The sequence below is a fragment of the Myotis nattereri genome (assembly GCF_964212035.1).
Source record: "Myotis nattereri genome assembly, chromosome: 1".
NCBI lineage: Eukaryota > Metazoa > Chordata > Mammalia > Chiroptera > Vespertilionidae > Myotis > Myotis nattereri.
This window is the reverse complement of record NC_138075.1, coordinates 120,610,817-120,637,142: the sequence shown is the minus strand read 5'-3', so window position 1 is coordinate 120,637,142 and position 26,326 is coordinate 120,610,817. Positions and strand designations below refer to the sequence as shown.

The 26,326-nt window shown below is 38.8% G+C and overlaps 1 protein-coding gene across 1 annotated transcript in view; it reads left to right on the top strand.

Moving 5' to 3' along the window:
• TOGARAM1 (TOG array regulator of axonemal microtubules 1) overlaps positions 1-23,016 on the top strand; it is a 130,668-nt gene extending 107,652 nt beyond the window's left edge. Inside the window, exons 18-22 of the mRNA XM_081087302.1 lie at positions 1,785-1,903; positions 14,514-14,703; positions 19,298-19,517; positions 20,774-20,860; positions 21,873-23,016. Coding sequence (XP_080943428.1) covers positions 1,785-1,903; positions 14,514-14,703; positions 19,298-19,517; positions 20,774-20,860; positions 21,873-22,126 — 870 coding nt within the window. The 3' untranslated portion in view covers positions 22,127-23,016. The remainder of the gene's footprint in view (positions 1-1,784; positions 1,904-14,513; positions 14,704-19,297; positions 19,518-20,773; positions 20,861-21,872) is intronic.
• The last annotated feature ends 3,310 nt before the right edge of the window (positions 23,017-26,326 follow it).

Genomic DNA, 26,326 nt, shown 5'->3' with positions numbered 1-26,326 from the left:
GAAAAAGAAAAAAAGGAGCAGTTGGGAGCTTCCGTCACCCGCCAGCCTGAAAACAGCCCTCAGCCCCTCACCCAGACTGGCCAGGCACCCCAGAGGCTGGCCAGGCACCCCAGTGGGGACCCCCATCCTGAAGGGTGTGTGACCAGCTGCAAACAGCCATCATCCCCTCATCCAGGCTGGCCAGGCACCCCAGTGGGGACCCCCACCCTGATCCAGGACACCCTTCAGGGCAAACCAGCCGGCCCCCACCCATGCACCAGGCCTCTATCCTATATAGTAAAAGGGTAATATGCCTCCCAGCACCAGGATCAGTGGAGCCGAGAGGCCTCCCGGCACTGGGATCAGTGTGACGGGGGCAGCGCCCAAACCTCCTGATCACCCTGCAGCTCTGTGTGTGACAGGGGGTGGGGCCACAACCTCCCTATCTGCCCTGCTCTGTTCGTGACAGGGGAAGGCGCCCCAACCCCTTGATCAGCCCTGCTCTGTGCCTGATAGGGGGGAGCTCCCCAACCCCCTGATCGCCCTGCGGCTCTGTGTGTGACAGGGTGCGGCACCCCAACCCCCTGATCGGCCCTGCTCTGTGTGTGACAGGGTGCGGTGCCCCAACTCCCCCCCCCCCCGCCCCCCCACGGGCCCTGCTCTCTGTGTGACGGGGTAGAGCCATAACCTCCCCATCAGCCCTGCCCTGAGTGTGACAGTGGCGGTGCCCCAACCCCCTGATCTGCCCTGCTCTGTGGGTGACGGGGAAGCACCCCAACCCCCTGATGGGTCCTGCTCTGTGAGTGACAGGGAGCAGCGCTCCAACCCCCTGAATGGCCCTGCTCTGTGCGTGACGGGGTGACGCCGCAACCTCCCCATTTACCCTGCCTTGAGTGTGACAGGGGGAGGTGCCCCAACCCCCCAATCGGCCCTACCCTGAGTGTGACTGAGGGTGGCATCACAACCTCCCGATCCGCCCTGCTCTGTGTATGACAGGGGGCGGCGCCCCAACTCCCCAATCGGCCCTGCTCTGAGCCCGACCAGGGTCTGCACCTAGGGATTGGGCCTGCCCTCTGCCACCCGGGAGCGGGCCTAAGCCAGCAGGTCATTATTGCCCAAAGGGTCCCAGACTGCGAGAGGGCACAGGCCAGGCTGAGGGACAACCCCCCCCCCGAGTGCACAATATTTGTGCACCGGGCCTCTAGTATATATATAAAATAAGAGTACTTACAAAACCTAAAATATAGCATATTCATTTTTTAAATTTTCACATATTCATTTACAAAATTTTAAACACTTTACCAAAGCCAGTATCATTTCCTATTAATTGTTCACATATTTTGTTAATTTATTACTAATTACAGGATACTTTATATATATCTGATACTTGATAATTTTTAAAGCATAAACATAGCAGATTATTAAAATGTTTTAAATCATGCCTGACCGGTGTGGTTCAGTGGTTGAGTGTTGACCTGTGAATCAGGAAGTCATGGTTTGATTACGGTCAAGGCACATGCTTGGGTTGCGGGCTAGATCCCTTTAGGGGCGTGCAGTAGGCAGCCGGTCAATGATTCTCTCTCATCATTGATGTTTCTCTCTCTCTCCCTCTACCTTCCTCTCTGAAATTAATAAAAATGTATTTTAAAAATAAATAAATGTCATTGCTTAACCCCCCAAAATAAAAATGTTTTCACTCATAAAAACAGATTATTAATGGTTGCTATGAAAATTACATTTTATGAGTTATTTCAATTTATTAGTTAAGACTTTCATTACAGTGCCTTTCTTTATATGACTTACAGGGCTTGGGAGATTTACCATTAGATACTTCTTCAGCAAAAGGAAGACGATCTCATACTGGCAGTGTTGGAAATGCAAGGTCATCATCTGTTTCCAGAGATGTTTTAAATGCAGCCGAAAGGTAGAATCATTTGATAGTCCACATCATTAGAGAAATTACTCTCTAGTGATAGTAGTCTCATTTGGATATTTCCATAAGCTATCCCAGAGGTATTTACCAAAATTTAACAGAACTCTACAAGTTAAGGACTTAGAAAGTGAGGTAATTAGATTTAATAAGGCAATTATGCGTATACTTACAACAACTTGCTTTTACATGTACTAAACATTAGTAAAGCTTTAGTGTTATTGACCTTAGCAATATTATGCTTGTGTTGGATAACTGTGATTGATTTTTTTAATATATAGCCTTTACTTTTTTCCCTTAATTATAAAAGTAATACATAATTATGGTTAAAGAAAAAACACCTTTAGGAAATACAAACATTAAAAGAAGAATTTAACCAATAATGCCAATAACCAGTAAAAAACTACAGTGGGGCCTTGACTTACTAGTGTCCTGACTAATGAGTTTTTTGAGATACGAGCCGTCTCTCCGCCGATTTTTTGCTTTGAGTTGCGAGCTAAAATTCGGGTTACAAGCCAGCTTCAGATGCCCCACCGCTAGTTGGCGCAGCAAACGTCACAGTGAACGCCACAACATCAGCCCAGCATCACGTGTCTCACTCGTTCACTGTTGATTTGACATACGAGTAATTTGAGTTACAAGCTCCGTCATGGAATGAATTAAACTCATAAGTCAAGGCCCCAAAGTATTATGATTGCTCTGGTATATTTTAAACATTTAAAAACTATATGAGTAACCCTGACCAGTTTGGCTCAGTGGATAGAGCGTCAGGCCGTGGACTGAAGGGTCCCGGGTTTGATTCCAGTCGAGGGCATGTACCTCGATTGCAGGCTCGATCCCCAGTGTGGGGCTTGCAAGAGGCAGCTGACCGATGTTTCTCTCTCATCTGTTTCTGACTCTCTATCCCTCTCCCTTCCTCTCTGTAAAAAGTCAATAAAAATATTTTTTTAAAAAAAACTATATGAGTAAATACATAGGCATATTTTATGTTTTCTGTATTTGTATATCTTTAAAATATTTTATAAACTAAAGTAATACATTTTATTAAAAATTCATGTGACAATATATGCTTTGGGGACCTTGTTATTGAAAGTACAGCCCACAGAACAGCTGCATTAGCATCACCTAGAAGTTTATTAAAAAATCCAAAATCTTGTACTCCCTCTAGGCCTACTAAATCAGAATCTGCTGTTTTTCCACATTGAGATATTGTCGCATAAGATCCTAGATCAGATATTCTGGTCAAAAATGTCTTTTTCACACCCAACAAAAATTATTTTTTAACATCTATTGAGAGTGTACTGTGTTCCAAATCTTTTCTATACACTTTACTAGTGAGTTACTTATTTTGTAGATGTTTCTCAATTTGGGTTTATCTAATATTTCCTCACAGTTAGGTGAGGCAGGAATACCACAAAAATGATATTTTGCCCTTCTTAGTGCATCATTTCATGAGGTGGATGATGTTATTATCTTATTACTGATAATGGGTGGTTTCTCCTGGTATTGAAATAATGTTGGTTAATATCATTGTGGTTTCCTATTTAATACAGGAACTTCTTTAATACAGGGGCTATTTAGAAATGTGTTTAATTTCCAAATATTTGGAGGTTTTTTAACACCTTTTAGTTAGTAATTCTGAATAGTTCTGTGGTGTCATTAATTGTACTTCATATGATTTCAGTTCTTTTATTTTTTTAAACATATTTTATTGATTTTTTACGGAGAGGAAGAGAGAGTTAGAAACATCGATGAGAGAGAAACATCGATCAGCTGCCTCCTGCACGCCCCCCACCAGGGATGTGCCCACAACCAAGGTACATGCCCTTGACCGAAATTGAACCCGGGACCTTTCAGTCCACAGGCTGACGCTCTATCCACTGAGCCAAACTGGTTAGGGCTGATTTCAGTTCTTTTAAAATTACTGTTTTATGGCCCAGCATATAGTTTGTTAGAGAATCTATTATAATAAAAGGCTAATATGCAAATGGTCATCATGCCCTCATGCCATAACAACCGATCAGCAGGAGGTGCTGGAGCATCTCTCGGGCCCTTCCCCTGGCCCAGGAGCAGCAGCTCTCACGGCACAGATGGGAGGCGGGGAGCCTCGCGCGATTTCGCATACTGGGCCTCTAGTATTTCTATATCTACTTAAAAGAAGGTGTGTTTATACTCTTGTTGGGTGTAATGTTCTATAAAATGTCAGGTTAAGTTGATTGATTTTTTAAATAAACTCTTCTAAATCCTTACTGATTTTCTATTTACTATCTATCAATTGCTGAGATAAAAGTATTGATATCTCCAGCCATATTTGTGAAATTGTTTATTTCTACTTTAAGTTCTATTGCTTTCTGCTCTATGTATATTGGTGCAATGTGATTAATGTGATTAAATTCACATATATTTGGGATTCTTGTGACTTTTTGATAAATTGACCTTTTTATCATTTATTAAGTATCTCTTTTTCCCTCTTAGACTATTTCTTAAAGTCTACTTTGTCTAGTTTTGTAATGTTTGTATGATATGTCTTTTTTATTTTGGTTAAGTCTTTTTTTAAAAAAAAAATAACTATTGCTCTGAGCTGGTTTGGCTCAGTGGATAGAGCGTCATCCTGCAGACTGAAAGGTCCTGGGTTCGATTCTGGTCAAGGGCACAGCCTACCAATTTCTCCACATCCTCATCAACACTTGTAGTTATCCAAGTGGATATAAACTGATATCTCATTTGACAGACTCTCTCTTTGACCAAACTTTAGACAGACTCCTCTGAGCCCTTTTTTGCACTGTTCTTGGCTTACATAAGCCAGTCTTAGCAAAGAATCCTGTTGTCATTTCCTCCCTCCCCCTTGTTATCTGAGAAGGTTCCTTATCCTCCACCTTTGATGTATAACTACCTAGCCTGCCTTTAGCAAAAATCTTATTCAGCCAGTTTAGCAAGAAACTCCCTACCCTTGATGTCTCCTCTTAGTAATTTTCTTCCACTGACCCCCTCACTATGTATGTTGGCTATAAATCCCATTTGTCTCTGCTGTATTCAAAGTTGAACACACTTTTTCTCCCCTGTTACAATAGTCATGATCCCTATTCCAGTAGTCTTGAATAATGTTTTCTTTTCTTTTTTCTTTTTTTTTCTTTTTTGCCATTTCCATAATTAGTCGTGTTATTGATATTTCCTTCCAACCACAGAGCCGGTGGGGCCACCTTTACTCATAGTGAGAGAGGGGGCTAGTCTGTGTGTAGGCTAAGAGAGAACTTCTGGAGAACACTTTCCTTCTAACACCTGAGGCTCCCTCGTTCCTGGGGGCCAGTCCCCTCTGGAGCTGCTTCCTCTCTTCGGAGAAACAGGAGCACTGCCCATCAACCCAATCCATGGGCACAGTGTCCATTGGAGGACATTGGCTTTCTCCCATCCCAGCCCTGGGAGGCATGTCAGGTGAAATGTGGAAGTCGAAGACTTCTATGGAACTTTGCAAGCAGCCTCCTTCACTCACCATGCTCACAGCCACCCCCCTGGAAAGTGAGTCTGTTAACCCATTTTACAGGTGAGAAGACTGAGGCTTGGAGAGGTGAACTGATGCGCCAAGTGCACAGTGAGCATGCGGCACTGGGATGCAAATGCTCATCTTCTGATTAAAAGCCTGGGAGGCTGCCCTGGCCAGTGGCTCAGTTGGTTGGAGCCATCGTCCTGTGCACCAAAAGACTGCAGGTTTAATTCCCCATCAGGGTGCTGGGGTCCAACCCCAGCAGGTCCGGGGGTTCCCAAAGGTATAGACGGAGTCGACGAAGAAGGAATGACACGGAGACAGCGTTCAGTTGATCAGCAGCCTAGCCAGGATCTCTAGCCAGGATCTCCAGCCAAGTTCTGTTCAGGATCTCCAGCCAGGTTCTCCAGCCAGGTTCTGTAGCCATGTTCTAGTCAGGTTCTCTTGCCATGTTCTATCCAGGTTCTGTAGCCAGGTTCTGTCTCTAGGTTCTTCAGCCAGGTTCTCTCGCTAGGTTCTGTCTCTAGGTTCTGTGGCCAGTTTCTGTCCAGGATCTTTTGCCATGTTCTCTCCAGCGAAGTTCTTCTGTCTCTAGGTTCTGTGTAGGTTCTGTGTCTAGGTTCTATCAATAATGTTTTCTTAATCATTTTTCAAGTGTCAGAATAATTTTTCTTTAACATGTTGTGGTTTGGGCTTCTATATCCTAGTATGTATTTTTAAAGTGTTTTTATTTTGTAGACAGTATATAATTAAGCCTTGCTTTTTTTTTTTAATATATTTTATTGATTTTTTACAGAGAGGAAGGGAGAGAGAGAGTTAGAAACATCGATGAGAGAGAAACATCCATCAGCTGCCTCCTGCACATCTCCCACTGGAGATATGCCCGCAACCCAGGCACATGCCCTTGACCGGAATCGAACCTGGGACCCTTCAGTCCGCAGGCCGACGCTCTATCCACTGAGCCAAACCGGTTTCAGCAAGCCTTGCTTTTTTTATTCAGTCTAACAATCTGTGCCTTTTGATTGGAGTATTTAACCATTTATTTTTTATTTTAATTTTTTAAATATGTTTTTATTGATTTCAGTGAGGAAGGGAGGGGGGGAGAGATAGAAACATCAATGAGAGAGAAACATCGATTGGCTGCCCCTGCATGCCGCCTAGTGGGGATCAAGCCTGAAACCCGGGCATGTGTCCTGACCAGGATTTGAACCATGAACCAGCAACCCGCTGGTGCATGGGATGACATTCAACCAACTGAGCCACACCAGCTGGGCATGGGGTATCTGACCATTTATATTTAATATTAATTATTCATAAGGTTCGGTGTAAGCCTACATCTTGAAGGTATTGTTCAATCAGTACTATGTTTTTTGTTTCTTTTTTTCTCTTTTCCTCCCTTCTTTTGAATTGATTGATGTGTGTGTTTCTTTTTTTATTTCATTAACTCCTCATTCTTTTTTTAAGTGATCTAGACTTTGTAATATACATACTTTACAGTATGTATTTTTGTCTTCTCATAGTCTACTTTCAAATGATATTAGACCAATTTAGGTATAATGTGAAAACCATATAACAGTATGCTTTCATACCTTCTTTTTATCTTTTATGTTATTTTTGTCTCCACAATACAATCTTGTTAAATTTACTTTGAACAGTCGATATAGTGTATAAATGTTGCATGACTATGTTCATTCCCTCCTCCCCCAATTATTGAGCTATAATTGACATATAATGTTGTATTACTTTAAGGTATACAACATAATGATCTGATATATGTTTATATTGTGAAATGATTACCACAATAAGTTTAGTTAACATCCATCACCTTACATAATTTTTTTGTGTGATGCGACCTTTTAAGATTTACTTTGTTAGCTACTTTCAAAGATACAGGCTGGTATTGTTAACTAGAGTTACCAGAATTTACTTATAACTGGAAATGTGTGCCTTTTGACCACCTTCAGCCATTTGCCCTCACTCTCTGCCTCTGGCAACTACTAATCTGTTTTTGTATCTATGAGTTTGGTTTTTTCTTAGATTCCACATAGAAGTGAGATCATACAATATTTGTCTCTCTGACATTTCACTTAGCCTAATGCCATCAAGGCCTATCCATATTGTCCCAAATGGCAGGATTTCCCTCCTTTTATGGCTGAATAATATTTCATTGTGTATATAGATACCACATTTTCCTTATCCATTCATCCCTCAATGGACACTTACATGGGTTTCTATGTCTTGATTATTATACCTAATGCTGCAATGAACATGGTAGTACATATATCTTTTCAAGATAGTGATTTTATTTTATTTTTTTAAGATATGAAACCAGAAATGGAATTGTTGGATCATATGATAGTTCTGTTTTTTATTTTATTTTATTCTTGATTTTAGAGAGAGGGGAAGGCGGGGAGAGAGAGAGAGAGAGAGAGAGAGAGAAAGAGAGAGAGAGAGAGAGAGAAGTGAGAAACAATGATCGGTTGCCTCCAGCATCTACCCTGACCAGGGATCAAATCTCAATTCAGGTATGTGCCCTGACCTGGAATTGAACCCGCAACCTTTCAGTGCACAGGACAATGCTCCAACTGAGCCACACCAGCCAGGGCGATAGTTCTATTTTTAAATTTCTTTTTAGTAATCTCCATACTATATCAGATTACATTCTCACTAAGAGTACACAAGGGCCCTAACCAGTTTGGCTCAGTGGATAGAGGGTCAGCCTGCAGACTAAAGGGTCCCAGGTTCGATTCTGGTCAAGGGCATGTACCTTGGTTGCGGGCACATCCCCAGTGGGGAGTGTGCAGGAGGCAGCTAAATCTATGTTTCTCTCTCTTCGATGTTTCTAACTCTCTATCCCTCTCCCTTCCTCTCTGTAAAAATCAATAAAGTATATATTTTTTAAAAAAAGATAATACTTAAAAAAATGAGTATGCAAGGGTTCACTACATCCTTGCCAACACTTGTTATTTCTTGTCTTTTTAAAAAAATATATTTTTATTGATTTCAGAGAGGACGGGAGAGGGAGAGAGAGATAGAAACATCAATGATGAGAGAGAATCATTAATTGGCTGCCTCCTGCATGCCCTTTATTGGGGATCAAGCCTGCAACCTGGGCATGTGCCCTTGATTGGAATTCAACCTAGGACCCTTCAGTCCGTAGGCCAACACCAAACCAGCGAGGACTCTTGTCTTTTTTTGTAATAGCCATTCTGACAGGCTATTATAAGAGACTATCACAATGAGGTGATACTTCATTGTGATTTTCCCCCTGCGGATTAGTGATGTTGAGCACCTTTTCATGTATCTGTTCACCGTTTGTATATCTTCTTTGGAAAAATGTCTATGTTGTTTCTCTACTCATTTTCTAATCAGATTGGTATTTTTACTATTGAGTCATATGAGTTGTTTTTATTGATTTTTTTAGAGAGAGGCATGGAGAGGAAGAGAGAGAGACATCGATGGGTTGCCTTCTGTACGCACACCAATTGGGCACCGAACCTGCAACCTGATGTGCCTTGACCAGAATCAAACTGGCAACCTTTTGGTGCATGAGATGACATTCAACCAACTGAGCCACACTGGCCAGGGCAAGTCATATGAGTTCTTTATAATTTTAGATATTAAACTCTTATCAGATATATCATTTGCAAATATTTTCTCCCATTCCATGGATTGCTTTTTCACTTTGCATATGGTTTTCTTTACTGTGCAGAAGCTTTTTAGTTTGATGTAGTCCTACTTGTTTATTTTTTCTTTTGTTGCCTTTATTTTTGGTGTCAGATCCAAAAAAAATCATTGCCAATTCCAACACAAAGGAGCTTATACCTTTCTTTGTTCTAGGAGTTTTATGGTCTCAGTTCTTACATTTAAGTCTTTAATTAATTTTCTTTATATGTTTTTATTGATTTTTTTAAAAATATATTTTATTGATTTTTTACAGAGAAGAAGGGAGAGAGATAGAGAGTTAGAAACATCGATGGGAGAGAAACATCGATCAGCCGCCTCCTGCACATCTCCTACTGGGGATGTGCCCGCAACCCAGGTACATGCCCTTGACCGGAATCAAACCTGGGACCTTTCAGTCCGCAGGCCGACGCTCTATCCACTGAGTCAAACCGGTTTCGGCTGTTTTTATTGATTTTTAGGGAGAGAGGAAGGGAGAAGGATAGAGAGATAGAAACATTGATCAGAAACATCTTCATTTGGTTGCCTCCTGCATGTCCCCTACTGGGGAGCAAGCTCACAACCCAAGCATGTGCCCTGACCAGGAATTGAACCGCTCAGCTTCTGAGCCACACCAGCTATCCTCTAATTAATTTTGAATTGATTTTTTTGTATAGTGTAAGATAGGGGTCCAGTTTCACTCTTTTGCATGTCAGTGTTTGGTTTTGCCAATATCATTTTTTTATTATTATTATTAGTTAAGGTATTACAAATGTGTCCTCATCCCCCCCTTTAACCCCCAACCTCCCCCACACACACAAACGCATGCTCCCATCCCCCCGTTGTCCATGTCCATTGGTTTGGCTTATATACATGTATACAAGTCCTTCTGTTGATCTCTTCCCCTTACCCCCGCCCTCCCCTACTTTCCTTCTGGTGATTGATAGCATGATCGCTGTTTCTCAGTCTTTGGGTCTGTCCTTTTTCATCAGTCTATGTTGTTCTCTATAATCCACAAATGAGTGAGATCATGTGGTATTTATCTTTCTCTGACTGGCTTATTTCACTTAGCATAATGCTCTCCAGTTCCATCCATGCTGTTGCAAAAGGCAAGAGTTCCTTTTTTTTTACCGCAGCATAGTATTCCATTGTGTATATGTACCACAGTTTTCTAATCCACTCATCTGCTGATGGGCACTTAGGCTGTTTCCAAATCTTAGCTATGGTGAATTGTGCTGCTATGAACATAGGGGTGCATATATCCTTTCTGACTGGCGTTTCTGGTTTCTTGGGATATATTCCTAGGAGTGGGATCACAGGGTCAAATGGGAGTTCCATTTTTAGTCTTCTGAGGTAGCTCCATACTGTTCTCCTTCTGCACTGCTGGTGGGAATGCAGACTGGTATTGCCAATATCATTTATTGAAGAAATTATCCTTCCTCTTTTGTCATAAGTTAATTGACCATGTATATGTGGGTTTATCTCTGAGCTCTTTATTCTGTTCCATTGATTCATATGTCTAATACTGTATTCATATGCTAATACCATACTGTTTCAATTAATATAGTTTAAAATCAAGAAGTGTGTTGCTTCCAGCTTTGTTTTTCTTTCTTGAAATTTGTTTGGTCCTCTTTTGGGGACAGCCACTTCAGCTACTCACAGTAGTCCAGCACTTAACATACCATTAAAGGCTTATCTAAAATACAGCCTCTAACAAAACTAGGCTGTCCCTTTGGGGGCAGACTGGAAGAGGACAATAGGAAAAAAAAGGGAGACATATGTAATATTTTCAACAATAAAGATTTAAAAAAAAAAAAAACTACACTGTCCCAAACCCCTGGTAATAGAATTGTTTACCTTTTAACCAAAAAAGTTTGGAAAGCACCAAAATCTGCATGTGGCATGTGCCCAGGCTCACTCCATGGAGGTCGTGCTATGAGACCTAAAGTTCTAATGAGGTTGTCTAAAATGAACAAATATGTCAGCAGAGCTTATGTTAGATCCATGTGTGCTAAATGCTTCCATGACAGGATCAAAGTGTGCTTTCCTTATTGAGGAGCAGAAAATTATTGTGAAAATATTGAAGGCACAAGCACAGAGTCAGAAACCTAAATTTTAAAAATGAAGCTTTTTTGAGTAATAAAAGCAATTAAAGTGGGGGCAAAGATTGCTTTGGTTATTCTGGGTCTTTTGTGATTTCATATAAATATTAGAGTTGTGGAAAATACCACTGGAATTTTTATAGGTATTATACTGAATCTGTGCATTGCTTTGGATACTATAGACATTTTAACATATTAATTCTTTCTGTTCACAAGCACAAAATACCTTTCATTTCTTTGTGTCTTCAATTTTTTTATCATTGTCTTACAGTTTTCAGTGTTCAAAGTCTTTCACTTTCCTGGTTAAATTTATTCCTAGGTATTTTATTCTTACGTAATTGGGATTGTTTTTTTAATTTCTCTGATAGTTTATTATTTGTGTTTACAAATACAACTGAATTTTACATATTGATTTTGTATCCTGCAACTTTACTGAATTTAATGATTAGTTCTAAAAGTGTTTTGGTGGAGTCTTTAGGGTTTTCTGTATGTAATATATCATTTGCACATAGAGACTGTTTTACTTCCTCTGTTTCTTTTGTTGTTGTTTTATTTCTGGCTTTTTTTGTTTCATCCTCATCCGAGGATATTTTTTCCATTGATTTTTAGAGAGAGTGAAAGGGAAAGGGAGAAACAGAGAGAGAGAAACATCGTTGTGAGAGAGACACACCAATTGGTTGCCTTCCACACATGACTGACCAGGACTGAGGATGGAGACTGCAACCGATGTACTTGCCCTTGACCAGAATTGATCCCAGGACTCTTCAGTCCACGGGCTAATGCTCTAACCACTGAGTAGCCAGAGCAACTTCCTCTTTTTCAATTCAAATACCTTTTATTTCTTTTTCTTACCTAATTGCTTCAGCTGGGATTTTCAATAGTGTGTTGAATAAAAGTGGTGAGAAGAGTCATCCTTTTCTTATTCCTTATATTAGAGAAAAACCTTTCAACTTTTCTTTTCTTTTTTTTAAATCTTTATTGTTCAGATTATTACATGTGTTCCTCTTTTTTTCCCCCATAACTCCCCTCCTCCCAGTTCCCACCCCACTCTCCGCCCTCACTCCCCACCCCCTGTCCTCATCCATAGGTGCACGATTTTTGTCCAGTCTCTTCCCGCATCTCCCACACCCCTTTCCCCCCCCAAGAATAGTCAGTCCATTCCCTTTCTATGTCTCTGATTCTATTATGATCACCAGATTATTTATTCACTTGATTCTTAGATTCACTTGTTGATAGATGCATATTTGTTGTTCATAATTTGTATCTTTACCTTTTTCTTCTTCTTCCTCTTCTTAAAGGATACCTTTCAGTATTTCATATAATACTGGTTTGGTGGTGATGAACTCCTTTAGCTTTTCCTTATCTGTGAAGCTCTTTATCTGACCTTCAGTTCTGAATGATAGCTTTGCTGGATAAAGTAATCTTGGTTGTAGGTTCTTGGCATTCATCACTTTGAATATTTCTTGCCACTCCCTCCTGGCCTGCAAAGTTTCTGTTGAGAAATCAGCTGACAGTCGTATGGGTATTCCCTTGTAGGTAACTGGGTTTCTTTCTCTTGCTGCTTTTAAGATTCTCTCTTTGTCTTTTGCTCTTGGCATTTTAATTATGATGTGTCTTGGTGTGATCCTCTTTGGATTCCTTTTGTTTGGGGTTCTCTGCGCTTCCTGGACTTGTAAGTCTATTTCTTTCACCAGGTAGGGGAAGTTTTCTGTCATTATTTCTTCAAATAGGTTTTCAATATCTTGCTCTCTCTCATCTTCTGGCACCCCTATAATTCTGATGTTGGTACGTTTGAAGCTGTCCCAGAGGCTCCTTACACTATCTTCGTATTTTCGGATTCTTTTTTCATTTTGCTTTTCCAGTTGGGTGTTTTTTGCTTCTTTGCATTTCAAATCTTTGCCTTGATTCTTGCGCTCCTCTGGTCTGCTGTTGGGTGTCTGTATAATATTCTTTATTTCAGTCAGTGTATGCTTAATTTCTAGTTGGTTCTTTATCACAACATCGAGGGTCTCATTAGATTTCTTGAGGATCTCACTACATTTATCGGTGGTCTCACCAGTCTTTTCGAGGGCCTTACTAAGTTTATCGGCAGCTTCTAGACAGTTCTTGAGAGACCTTAAAAGTGTGGTTTTGAGCTCTGTATCTTCCATTTCTGACATTTGCGTCCTGTTTCTTTGTCTCCGCATTTTTGTATCTTTTCTTGGTGCACCCCCTAGTGGTCTTTGTGCACAGTCTTGTTGTAGTTCAGCCTTGATTGTCGGCAATACCAGGGGTGATTTGACCTCCAGGCTAACTGGCTATGAGAGTCCAACCTTTCAACTTTTCGCTGTTGATTGTAATATTAGCTATGGGCTTATCACATGTTGCCTTTAATATGTTGAGGTATGTTTTCTCTATATCCAATTTGTTGAGTATTTTTATCATGGGTGGATGTTGATTTTTAGCAAATGCTTTTTTTTGCATCTATGGAGATGGTCACATGACTTTTTGTCCTTCATTTTGTTAATGTAGTATATCACATTGATTAATTTGTAAATGTTAAGCCATCCTGTATCCCTGGAATAAATCCCACTTGGTCATTGTGTATGATTCTTTTAATTTATCAAATTTGGTTTACTAATATTTTTGTTGAGGATGTTTGTATCTGCTCTGTTATCATTCTTAATGCCTTCTTTTTTTAAAATAAATTGTATTATTGTTAATATACCTAGTGAGTTCCTCGATGTTACTTTATCTTTTCTCCCTAATGTGTATTAGTGTTATTTTACTATCAAATGCATCCTGTTGTGTTTTTCTAAAGCCTCACACATTTTTATTTTTATTTATTTATTTTTTAAATACGTTTTTGCCCAGCCACCATGGCTCAGTGGTTGAGCTTCGCAATCTGTGAATCAGGAGGTCATGGTTCAATTCTGGTCAGGCCATATATCCTGGTTGTGGGCTTGATCCCCAGTGCAAGATGCAGCCAATCAATGATTCTCTCTCATCACTGATGTTTCTATCTCTCTCTCCCTCTCCCTTCCTCCTGAAATCAATAAAAACATATTTTTAAAAATATTTTTTATTGATTTTTACAGAGAGAATAAGGGAGAGGTAGAGAGAGAAACATCAGTTGGCTGCCTCCTGTGCACCTTGTACTGGGGATCACGTCCACAACCTGGACATGTGTCCTGACCAGGAATTGAACCTGCTCCCTCCTGGTGCATAGGATGACGCTCCATCAACTGAGCCACACTGGCCAAGACAGGTCATTTTGTGAATTTTTAGAAAATAAATATATAATGAGAATTATGTTTTAGGTTTGTGTTTTAGATAGGACATTAATAATAAAGTTAATTTTACCTTTCTTTTACTTTAGAGAGGTAACTGAAATTCGTGAAGTCTCCAGAAGGTCAGTTCCTCGTAATTCCTTAGAAAGTGCTGAGTACATCAAAGTCATAACAGGTTTATTAAATGCAAAAGACTTTCGTGATCGTATTAATGGGATTAAGCAGCTTTTATCAGATACTGAAAACAATCAAGAGCTTGTTGTTGGAAACATTGTGAAGGTAAGGACACATCAAAATTAATTTTCCTTTTCAATCTGTTGCTAATAAAGTTTATTAGTATAAAACGCTTCCCTAAATCTTAGTATTTTATATATATATTATTTTTAAATGTTAAAATAACCTTAGTGAAAAGGGTGTTTTACTTAGGTTTTGCTCTTTGAAGAGCATTCTAGAACAATTCAAAGTAATTTTTTTTAAAGTAACAAAATAGCTGCTTATTTAAGTATAAATCTTCTCAGTAGATGATAACTCCTTGAAAGTTCTTGGAACCTGACAATCAGTAAATATATGTTGAATGAATCAATAAATATTTTTAAAACCAGAGAATTTAAGGGATGTGTTATCACTTTAGAATTGGATGTATTAACATTTTTCATATATAGGGTAGAGATTAAATATACCAGCTTAACTACCTACCTTTAGGAAAACAAAAAGCAATAGAAAGACAGAGTAATAAATGCTAGTGGTATTAAAGCATAAATTATTTATGCTTCATCAGAGTTTAGTTTACTTAATTTTATTAGTAATTTATTAATTAAATTTCATTTAAAATTTGTATTATGTATATTAAACTTAGCAAATAGATTATACTCTTTAGTTCCAGTAGTGTTGCCTCTTAATTTTCAAAAGAAAAGTACCACATCACTTTTCAGAAGAAAAGTATCATGCAAACCAGAAAGTTAGATTTTCTGTTTCTGTTGAGTATAAATAAATGTCTTGGGCAGACTATTCTTAACATGAAGAGTGTTATATATATACTAGAGGCCCGGTGCACAAAAATTTGTGCAGGGGTGTGGGGGGTTCTCAGCCCGGCCTGCGCCCATTCCCAGTCCAGGACCCCTTGGGGGATGTCTACCTGTCGACTTAGGCCCACTCCCCAGGGGATCAGGCCTAAGCTTGCAGTCAGACATCCTTCTGGCAACCGGGGAGCCCTCGGGGGATGTCCAACTAAAGGCTTAGGCCCCCCAAGGGATCGGGTCTAAACCATTACTTGGACATTCTTAGTGCTGCCACGGAGATAGAAGAGGCTCCTGCCACCACCACTGTGCTGGCCAGCCATGAGCCAGGTTCTGGCTGAGTGGCACTCCCCATATGGAAGTGCACTGACCACCAAAGGACAGCTCCTGCATTGAGCATCTCCCCCCTGGTGGCCAGTGCGCATCATAGCAACCGGTCATTCTGCCATTCAGTCAATGTGCATATTAGCCTTTTATTAATATTATATAGGATGTCCTTATTTCCCCCCTTTTGCCCCTCTACCCAGCTCTTGCCCCCCACTTCTCTCTGGCCATCACCATACTGTTGTCTGTGTCCATGGGTTGTGCATATATTTTCTTTGGCTAATCCCTTCTTTAAATTCACTTCTTTAAATTTTTGTTTTTGAGATAAGTGCTTATAACTGCACTATTATATATTTTCTATTATATCATTTAGAATTAAGATATTTTTTAACTTAACCCTTGTAAATTTTAGCACAATTTAATAAATTATGCTAGAAGCAATTAGGAGATTTTTCATGTAATGCAGATACATTTCCATTAATATTTTATTAATTTTTAATTTTTTAATAATTTAATTTGAAATAATCTCATACATGTAAAAAAAACTATAAAATACTACAGCATATTATATGTACCCTTCACCCAATTTCTTAGGTGTTAATAATTTAAACATAACCATTATATAACTAACAGAATTTGGAATATATTTTTCTTACAATCTCTTTAATGTTACTTAATGCATTTACTTTGTTTTTGTTAATCTTCACCCAGGGATATTTTTCCATTGAATTTTAGAGAGAGTGAAGGGAAAGGGAGAGACACATTGATTGGTTGCCTCCTGCACATGCTCTGATAGGGACTGGGGATCAAGCCAGCAACTGAGGTACATGCCCTTGACTGGAATCGAACCTGGGACCCTTCAGGCCATGGGCTAATGTTCTATCAACTGAGCAAAACAGGCTGCAACTTAATTCATTTACTTTTAATCTATATGTGTCTTTATTTTTAAAGTGGGTTTTGTTTTTGATTCACCCTCATAATATGTCTTTTAATTGGTGCATTTATGCCCCTGACTTTCAGAGTGCTTACTGATAAAGTTACTACCATATCAGGCGGCTTCTGGGGCTTCTGGGGCTGGCCTGCAGCCCATGATCAGATCCGATCACAGGCGGCAGGCTGGCGGCTTCTGGGGTCGCACAGGGGGCCTGGATGGTGGCTCATGCTGTCCCGCCCTGCCTGCAGTATGCAAATTAGCCACCATATTTGTTGTTGGTTAATTTGCATATCGTGCTGATTAGCCCATGGGAGGCATAGCGAAGGTATGGTCAATTATCATGTTTGTCTATTATTAGGTAGGATAATATATATCGGGAATTATTAGTGAGAGTCTCAGCCTCACAGAATAACTCTTCACTCACCTAACATGGCTTAAGAATTGCTTATCATTCACTGTATTATATCTTTAATTTATGAAATTTATAAAATTCTAAAAAGCAAGGAATATTTAAAGTATTACATATGTCTCCTTTTTCCCCCCACAACCCCTCTCCAGCCACTCCCACTCCCCAGGAAAAGCCCCCACTGCCCAGTGTCTGTGTCCGTTGGTTATGCTAATATGCATGCATACAAGTGTTTTGGTTAATATCTTATGCCCCACCCCCCTCACCTTTCCTCTGAGTTTGACAGTCTGTTTGGTGTTTCTATGTCTCTGGATCTACTTTTGTTTATCAGTTTACGTTATTCATTATATTCCACAAATGAGTGAGATCATGTGATATTTATCTTTCTCCGACTGACTTATTTCACTTAGCATAATGCTTTCAGGTCCATCCATGCTGTTGCAAATGATAAAAGTTTCTTCTTTTTTTATAGCAGCACTAGAGGCCCGGTGCACTGGGGGGGTGGGGGGGCCCTCAACCCGGCCTGCGCCCTCTCACAGTCCAGGACTCCTTGGGGGATGTCCAACTGATGGCTTAGGCCTGCTCCCTGGGGAGTGCGCCTAAGCCATTAGTTGGACATCCTTAATACTGCTGTGGAGACGGGAGAGGCTCCTGCCACTGCCACTGCACTGGCCAGCCATGAGCCAGCTTCTGGCTGAGCAATGCTTCCTCTGTGGAAGCACACTGACCACCAGGGGGCAGCTCCTGTGTTGAGTGTCTGCCTCCTGGTGGTCAGTGTGCATCATAGTGACCAGTTGTTCCTCCATTAGGGTCAATTTGCATATTACCCTTTTATTATATAGGACTAGAGGCCCAGTGCACAAAATTCGTGCACGGGGGTGGGGGGGCGGTCCTTCAGCCCGGCCTGCACCCTCTCCAATCCAGGACTGCTGGCTCCTAACCACTCACCTGCTTGCCAGCCTGATCCTCCTAACTGCTTTCCCCTGCCAGCCTGATCTCTCTAACTGCTCTCCCCTGCCAGCCTGATCGCCCTTACTGCTCTCCACTGCCGGCCTGATCGCCTCTAACCGCCTCTGCCTCAGCCCCGCCACCATGGCTTTGTCCAGAAGATGTCCAGTCTAATTAGCATATTACCCTTTTATTAGTATAGATAGTATTCCACTGTGCAGATATACCACAGTTTTTTAATCCACTCGCTGCTGATGGGCACTTAGGCTGTTTCCAAATCTTAGCTATTGTAAATTGTGCTTCTATGAACATAGGGATGCATATGTCCTTTCTGATTGGTGTTTCTGACTTCCTGGGATATATTCCTAGAAGTGGGATTACTGGATCAAATGGGAGTTTCATTAACTTTTGAGGAAACTCCATACTGTTTTCCACAGAGGCTGCATTCCCATCAGCAGTGCACAAGTATTCCTTTTTCTCCACATCCTCACCAGCACTTACTTGTTGATTTGTTGATGATAGCCATTCTGACAGGTGTGAAATGGTACCTCATTGTTGTTTTGATTTGCATCTCGCGGATGATTAGTGACTTTGAGCATGTTTTCATATGTCTCTTGGCCTTCTGTATGTCCTCTTTTGAAAAGTATCTATTTAATTCCTTTGTCCATTTTTTTGATTGGATTGTTTATCTTCCTTTTGTTAAGTTGTATGAGTTTTCTGTAAATTTTGGAGATTAAACCCTTATCAGAGATAACATTGGCAAATATGTTCTCCTATGCAGTGGGTTTTCTTGTTGTTTTGTTGATCGTTTCTTTTGTTACCTAAACTGAAATTTTTACAGTAAAACTTACATATCTACTTTTTGCTATGAGTAGATAAAGATAGAAACTTATCTTAATTCCTTAGAGGTAGCTAAGCTAACTGCACCATCCAGAAAACATCACTTTTATCACATTTATAGTAAATCAGTCATTGCTTACTAATCCAGATTTCTCAACCTTAATTTAAGATGTCTTTTGGAGTGATTTTTTAAGCCTTCTCTTTTTGCTATTAGAAAATTTGACACTTAGATTTATCATTCAAGTTTTTATAAAGCTTTTATTTTCTAAATTTAGGTTAAATGAAATGTGCATGTGTTTTTAAACAGTATGCTAACGGAGAAATACTATGAAATGCCAAAAGAAACATAAATATAATAGGTATAAACAGTATTTCATTTTAAATAATTTACCACTTTACTTTCAGATTTTTGATGCTTTTAAATCTCGACTTCATGATTCTAATAGTAAAGTAAATCTGGTGGCTCTGGAAACAATGCACAAATTGATTCCTTTGCTTAGAGACAACTTATCTCCTATCATCAACATGCTAATTCCAGCAATAGTAGATAACAATCTGAATTCCAAGAATCCAGGCATCTATACTGCTGCCACAAATGTTGTTCAGGCACTGAGTCAGCATGTAGGTAAGAAATCTTACTTTGGCACTCCAGTTACTGGGACTTTACTTTTGTACTTTTTTATTTTGCATATTTTTTATAATGCTAAAATTCTAACTATCCAATTTTAATCATTTAATGTTATAAAATTTCTTCATTTAGTATATTTTAAATTACTATTAGTAATTAAATGTTATCATATAAAATTGACTTTCTCTTCCCTTACCTTTGACTTTTCAATTTTTTTTCCTACCTCAACTTCAATTCTTTTTAAAAATTAATTCAAAATGGATCATAGATTTAAATGAAAAACATAACTATAAAACTTTTAGAAGACAACATAGGAAAGGACCTTAGGGCTTGGTGAAGAATTGTTAGCATGACACTAAATGCATGATCCATAAAAGCTGATACATTGGACATCATTAAAATTAAAAACATTTGCTCTGTAAAAATCCCTTTAACTAATATAGAGATAAACTACAGATTGGGACAAAATATTTGCAAACCACATATATGACAAAGAACTTATTTCTAAAATATATATAGAACTCTCAAAACTCAACATTAAAATTAAAAATAGCATTTCAACTAGAAAATGAGCAAAAGACATGAAAATACTTTTTACCAAAGAGGATATATGGATGGTAAATAAACACATGAAAAGATGTTCACTTCGCCAGTTACTAGGGAAACACAAATACAAATGAAGACCATGATCTCTTGGTCTTTGTCTAGGTCTTTCTTTTGGTTAGTAAAAATAGATATGTTCGTCTTTTCTAAAAGCAGGGTGATGAAAATGAACTTTAAAAAAGCAGAGGACACCTGTAATTATGTAAGCTACAACCTTTGGGTGAAAGGTACATAAGACCTCTCTGTACTGTCTTTACAACTTCCTATCAATCTATAATTATTTCTAAATAAAAACTGGAAAAATCACTAAAGGTAAACGCCCCCCAAAACAATTATTTTCTGTTTTTTTTATAAACATACATAGTATCATTTAGAATAAGATACCTAGGATGTAGACAGTTCTTTATACATATACACCATAGGATAGCTCCTTTAATGTTTTGTGATGTATTTTTATGTTTCATTTGCTCTAAGAATGTTACTTTGTTAAGGTTTTATAGAGAATTTTAAATAGTGGTCATGTAGGAAGATTAAAAAATCTTTTTAATGCATTTGCAATCATTTGCATCTTTTTTGTTTTCAGTGCTGTGTAATTGAAAATAACTAAGCTCTCATAACTCTTTAAACATGTCTCTCTTCTTTTTGTTCAGACAATTACTTACTTCTACAGCCATTTTGCACAAAAGCTCAGTTTTTAAATGGAAAAGCAAAACAGGATATGACTGAAAAGCTTGCTGGTAAATATTTTTTGTTAATTTTATTTTATTACTTTAGAGAGACATCAATTTGTTGTTCCAATCATTTCTTTATTCATTGGTTGAATATTGTATGTACCCTGACAGTGAATCAAACATGCAACCTTGGCGTGGGAACGACACTCTAACCAACTGAGCTATCTGGTCAGGAATAAAGAAATATTTTATTAATTAAGGGTAAACTGATGGGTATTTCATTTTAATTTAAATAAAGCTGCCAGCCGAAACCGGTTTGGCTCAGTGGATAGAGCGTCAACCTGCTGACTGAAAGGTCCCAGGTTCGATTCTGGTCAAGGGCATGTACCTGGGTTGCGGGCACATCCCCAGTAGGAGATGTGTAGGAGGCAGCGGATCGATGTTTCTCTCTCATTGATGTTTCTACCTCTCTATCTCTCTCCCTTCCTCTCTGTAAAAAATTAATAAAATATATTTTAAAAAAATAAATAAATAAAACTAAATAAATAAAGCTGCCAAATTCAATATCATTACCCAGGAAGTAGAAATAAATTGTATCATGATTCACAAGAGGACCTTTAAGACTTTTACCCAAAAATTTTTCTTTAAAAGAATTTTATTATTTTTCCCCAGTAAGTGTTTAGTCTTACTGTTCGTAGAAATAAACAGAATGAATAAAAATAATTAAAATCAAATATTGGTATTCATAAAAACTGCTATTTCAAATTATGTCTTTGATAAAAGGTCCATGAGTGGAAAGTGTAGAAATCTTTAATTAACTGCATTTAGAAAACATGGAGATGAATTTTGGATTTCATTCCCATCTTCACTACTTTTGCCTGAACTAATCATCATATATGGAATTCTAGTACTTGAAGATTCCACTCTTTAGGAGGGAAGTTTCTGACCTACTTCTTTTAAGATACCTAACATTTTAGAAAAATGGCAGTAGAAAGAAGTTATGTATATATGCTTTTTAATTAGCAGAACTTGAATTTATTTTTTAAACCTTACGATTTATCATATTTTTATATTTCAGATATTGTTATGGAACTCTATCAAAGGAAGCCCTTTGCCACAGAACAGAAAGTGTTGGTTGTTTTATGGCACCTCTTAGGGAACATGACAAATAGTGGCTCTCTGCCTGGAGCTGGAGGAAATATACGAGTAGCCACAGCTAAATTGTCAAAAGCACTTTTTGCACAGATGGGCCAGAATCTGTTAAATCAGGCTGCATCTCAACCACCACATATTAAAAAGAGTTTAGAGGAATTACTCAATATGACAATTTGAAATGAATTAGAAATCTTTCATGAAATATGGTATGATGAACAAAAGTGTTTACATGATGACAAATGGAGCTTTTTAAAGTTACATTTTCAGTGCCTGCACTTCTAATCCAGTAAATTAAGTCAATGGCTATTTTTTTTTGCAGCCTATGAGTACACATCTGACCTCTATCAACCCTATCACATGTCCCATCACACAAAAACCTAAAATAATTAATATAACTTAATATTCACTTAATACGAGGAACATGAAGTGAATCCAATTTTAATATTTTTGAGAAAAGTCCTGCTCGTTTGCACTATTCTATAGAAATCGCAATTTGTTGCCCTATATGTACAATTAGATTTGTAATTAAAAATATACTTTTTATCATGTAATCATGTTCTGCTATGTCTCGTTACTCAGCCTTATTTTATGAAGTGGAAGAAAAGTCATTGAACTATGTTATCACAAAGTTTTGTGTACTATTTGTGAAAAATATGTATTCTCAAATCAGTCTGCTAATATGATTGTGCAGTATTAGCTTGTTTTTGCTGTTTTGTGTTAATGTGATATATTTACTTCCCACTTGGGTTTAATCATCTACATAATTGTGAAATTTAACAAATTATAATAAAGCATGATGACCAAAGTTTTAGAAAACATTTAAACATTTTAAATGCACGTTTAAGAAAACGTGTTGAATGTAACTTCCCTATTTTTTGTGCAAACACTAAATTATATTTCTATATGTCCTAACATTTATAAAGGTGTTAATTTGCTGTCCAGTTGTATAATTCTCAAAAATAGTGCCAGATTGTCTGTAGCTTTTCTCAGAATTCTTGGACTACAAGTACTGTATGCATCTTAAAAAAGAAAAGGATTGTTATAAAATAAAAGGATTTATTTCTGTAGGTGTGTGAAAGGTGTCCTATTTTTCCAACTCCCGTATATGTTAAAATGGCAATATATATATATATTATAATGTTGACCTATTTCTACTCCCTGAATTATAGTAGCTTTACAGGAAAGTAGCTGTGTGACCTTGAGTAAGTCACTTGCTAAATCTAGACCTCAGATTTCTCATTTCTAAAATGTGAGGGTGGACTAGATGATCTTTAAGGTTCTATCTTGTTCTACAATTCTATAATTCTGGGTTCTTCCATTCTCTTTTACTTCTTATGTCACTGACCAGTTTTTAAACGTATTTGGCTGCTTTTTAAATTGTGATTTTTTTTGGCCCTGGTCAGTGTTCTCAGCGGTTAGAGCATCGGCCCTTGGACCAAAGGGTCACAGATTTGGTTGCTCATCAAGAGCATATACCTGGGTTGCAGGTTTGATCCCGGCCCTGGTCAGGGTGCATGCAGAAGGCAACCAATCAATGTGTGACTCTCTTGCATCAATGTTTCTCCCCGTCCCTACCTCCCTCCCTCCCTTCCACTCTCTAAAAACCAATGGAAAAAAAATCCTTGGGTAAAGATTATTAAAAAATGGGTTTGCTTTTTTTTTTTTTTTTAATCCGTGACTTAAAAAAAAAAATAAATGTTTGTAATGCCATTTGAAGCTAAGCTGAAAGGAGAGTAAAAACTTTATTTATATGCACTGTTTTATAGTTACAAACATACTTTTAAAATACTTTATCTTTTCTTTAAGTGTATTTTATGTTCTTATAATTCAGGTTTGAAGTTGGCAAACTTTTTCTGTAAGGGACCAGAAAGTAAATAATTTTGGCTTTGTAAGTCACAGACAAATTGCAGCATATTCTTTGTTTTTGTTTGTTTTACAACCCTTTAAAAAGTATAAAACACATTCTTAACTCAGAACAAACAAAAATAGGCCTCTGGCATAGCTTGCAACACCTGGTTTAGACCCTTTAACCTAAGTTATAAAACTGAATGCATCATTAAATTTGCTTCAACCCTTTATGATATGTGTCATTGACACTATAATTACCGATTCCAGACTTCATTAATTTTGACTACTGACCTTGTGTCATTGCAAATGTGTCTACTAAGTTTACATCGATTGATTGTTGGTAAGGTAAAGTTTAAGTTTTAAAGGCAAAAGACCATTTCTCCATAAGCAGACCCATTGTTTTATTTTTTAAAATACATGGAGACACTTTATTATTTTTTGTTGTTGTTAATCCTCACCTGAGGATATTTTTCCATTGATTTTTAGAGAGAGTGTTGGAGGGAGAGACAGAGAGAAAGAAACATCGATTGTTGCCTCCTGCACGCACGGGGATCGAGCCTGCAACCAAGGTATATGCCCTTGACTGGAATCGAACCCGGGACTCTTCAACCCACAGGCTGACACTCTATCCACTGAGCCAAACTGGCTAGGGCTGACCTATTATTTTAAATAGATATAGTTTGAACTTAGTATTGAAGAAAGTACAGTAAATATAATCACTACTAGTAAATGGAGACTTTACATCATCTTTGTGTTTTCTCTCTTTTTTTAATTTACTGATTTTTTAGAGAGACAAAGGATCGGAAAGAGACAGAGAGGCATCAATTTATTACTCCACATTTTTATGCATTCATTGGTTGATTCTTATATGTGCCCTGAACAGAGAGTGAACCCGTGACCTTGGTGTATCGGAATGATGCTCTAACCAACTGAGTGCCAGTGTTTTCTCTCATTATAAAGAAAACTAGAGGCCCGGTGCATGAAAATTCATGCATTTGGGGAGGTCCCTCTGCCAGGCCTGCACCCTCGCAGTCCAGGATCCCTCGGGGGATGTCCACCTGTTGGCGGGCCTAAGCTGGCAGTCAGACATCCCTCTGGCAGCCTGGGAGCCTTCAGGAGATGTCCACCTGCCGGGGGCGAGCAGGCCTAAGCTGTTAGTCGGACATCCTTAGCGCTGCTGAGGAAGCAGGAGAGGCTCCCACCACCACCACCGCTGCACTCGCAGCCCTCAGCCTGGCTTGTGGCTGAGCAGAGCTCCCCCTGTGGAAGCACACTGACCACCAGGGGGCAGCTCCTGCATTGAGCGTCTGCCACCTGGTAATCAGTGCATGTCATAGCAACCGGTTGTTCCCAGTCATTCCTCCATTAGGGTCAATTTGCATATTACCCTTTTAATATATAGGATAGTAATAATGTAATATAGTTCCAGCCCTAAAAGAGTTCTCTATTTTAAGTAACTTCTTGATATTGAGTACTTAGAAGTCTTGTACTCTATGAACAAGAATTATTATCAATTTGGAAATTAACAAAGAATTGAAGTCCAGCTAGTGTGGCTCAGTGGTTGAACATCGACCTATGAACCAAGAAGTCCACAGTTCGATTCCCGGTCAGGACACATGCCCAGGTTGTAGACTCAGTCTCCAGTGGGGCATGTAGGAGGCAGCCAATCAATGGTTCTCTCTCATCATTGATGTTCGTTTTTTTTAATATATTTTATTGATTTATTTTTTTTTTTTTTACAGAGAGGAAGGGAGAGGGACAGAGAGCCAGAAACATCGATGAGAGAGAAATATCAATCAGCTGCCTCCCGCACACCCCGCACTGGTGATGTGCCAGCAACCAAGGTACATGACCCCGACAAATTGAACCCAAGACCCCTCAGTCCACAGGCCGATGCTCTGTCCACTGAGCCAAACCAGTTAGGGCTCATCATTGATGTTTCTATCTCTCTCTTCCTTTCCCTTCCTCTGTGAAATCAATAAAAATATTTAAAAAAAAAATTGAAGTCTGATCACTGATTGAAAGAACTAAAGAAAAGCTGAAGGCCTGAATAAATTGGAATAAAAGGATGGGATTTTTTGTTTGTGGTTTTATAAAATTATTTTTTATTAATTTTTAGAGAGGAAGGGAGATGGGGGAGAGAAAGAGAAAAGTCCATGTCAGAGCAAAAATCAGTGTCTTCTGCACGCCCCACAGGGATGGAGCTGGCAACCAGGGCATGTGCCCTGACCAGGAATTGAACCAGCAACCTTCTGGTGCACAGGGCAACACCCAACCACACCAGCCAGGGCTAAATGATTTTTTTTTTTTTTACAAGCAGTGATAATTATAAAAATCTAATCCCTCTAACACTGCAACTAAAATTAAGAGGGGGTGGGGGGAAGCATTTCAATGGAATATTTTACTCAATTGAAGTCATGTCATTTAGTAATGAGTATGTGAAACACTTCCATCACAGGACAATGTTCATAATGTGTTAAAGCGAGGGGTGGGGGGGGGGGGGAGCCTAACTAAAAAATAAGTACAGTG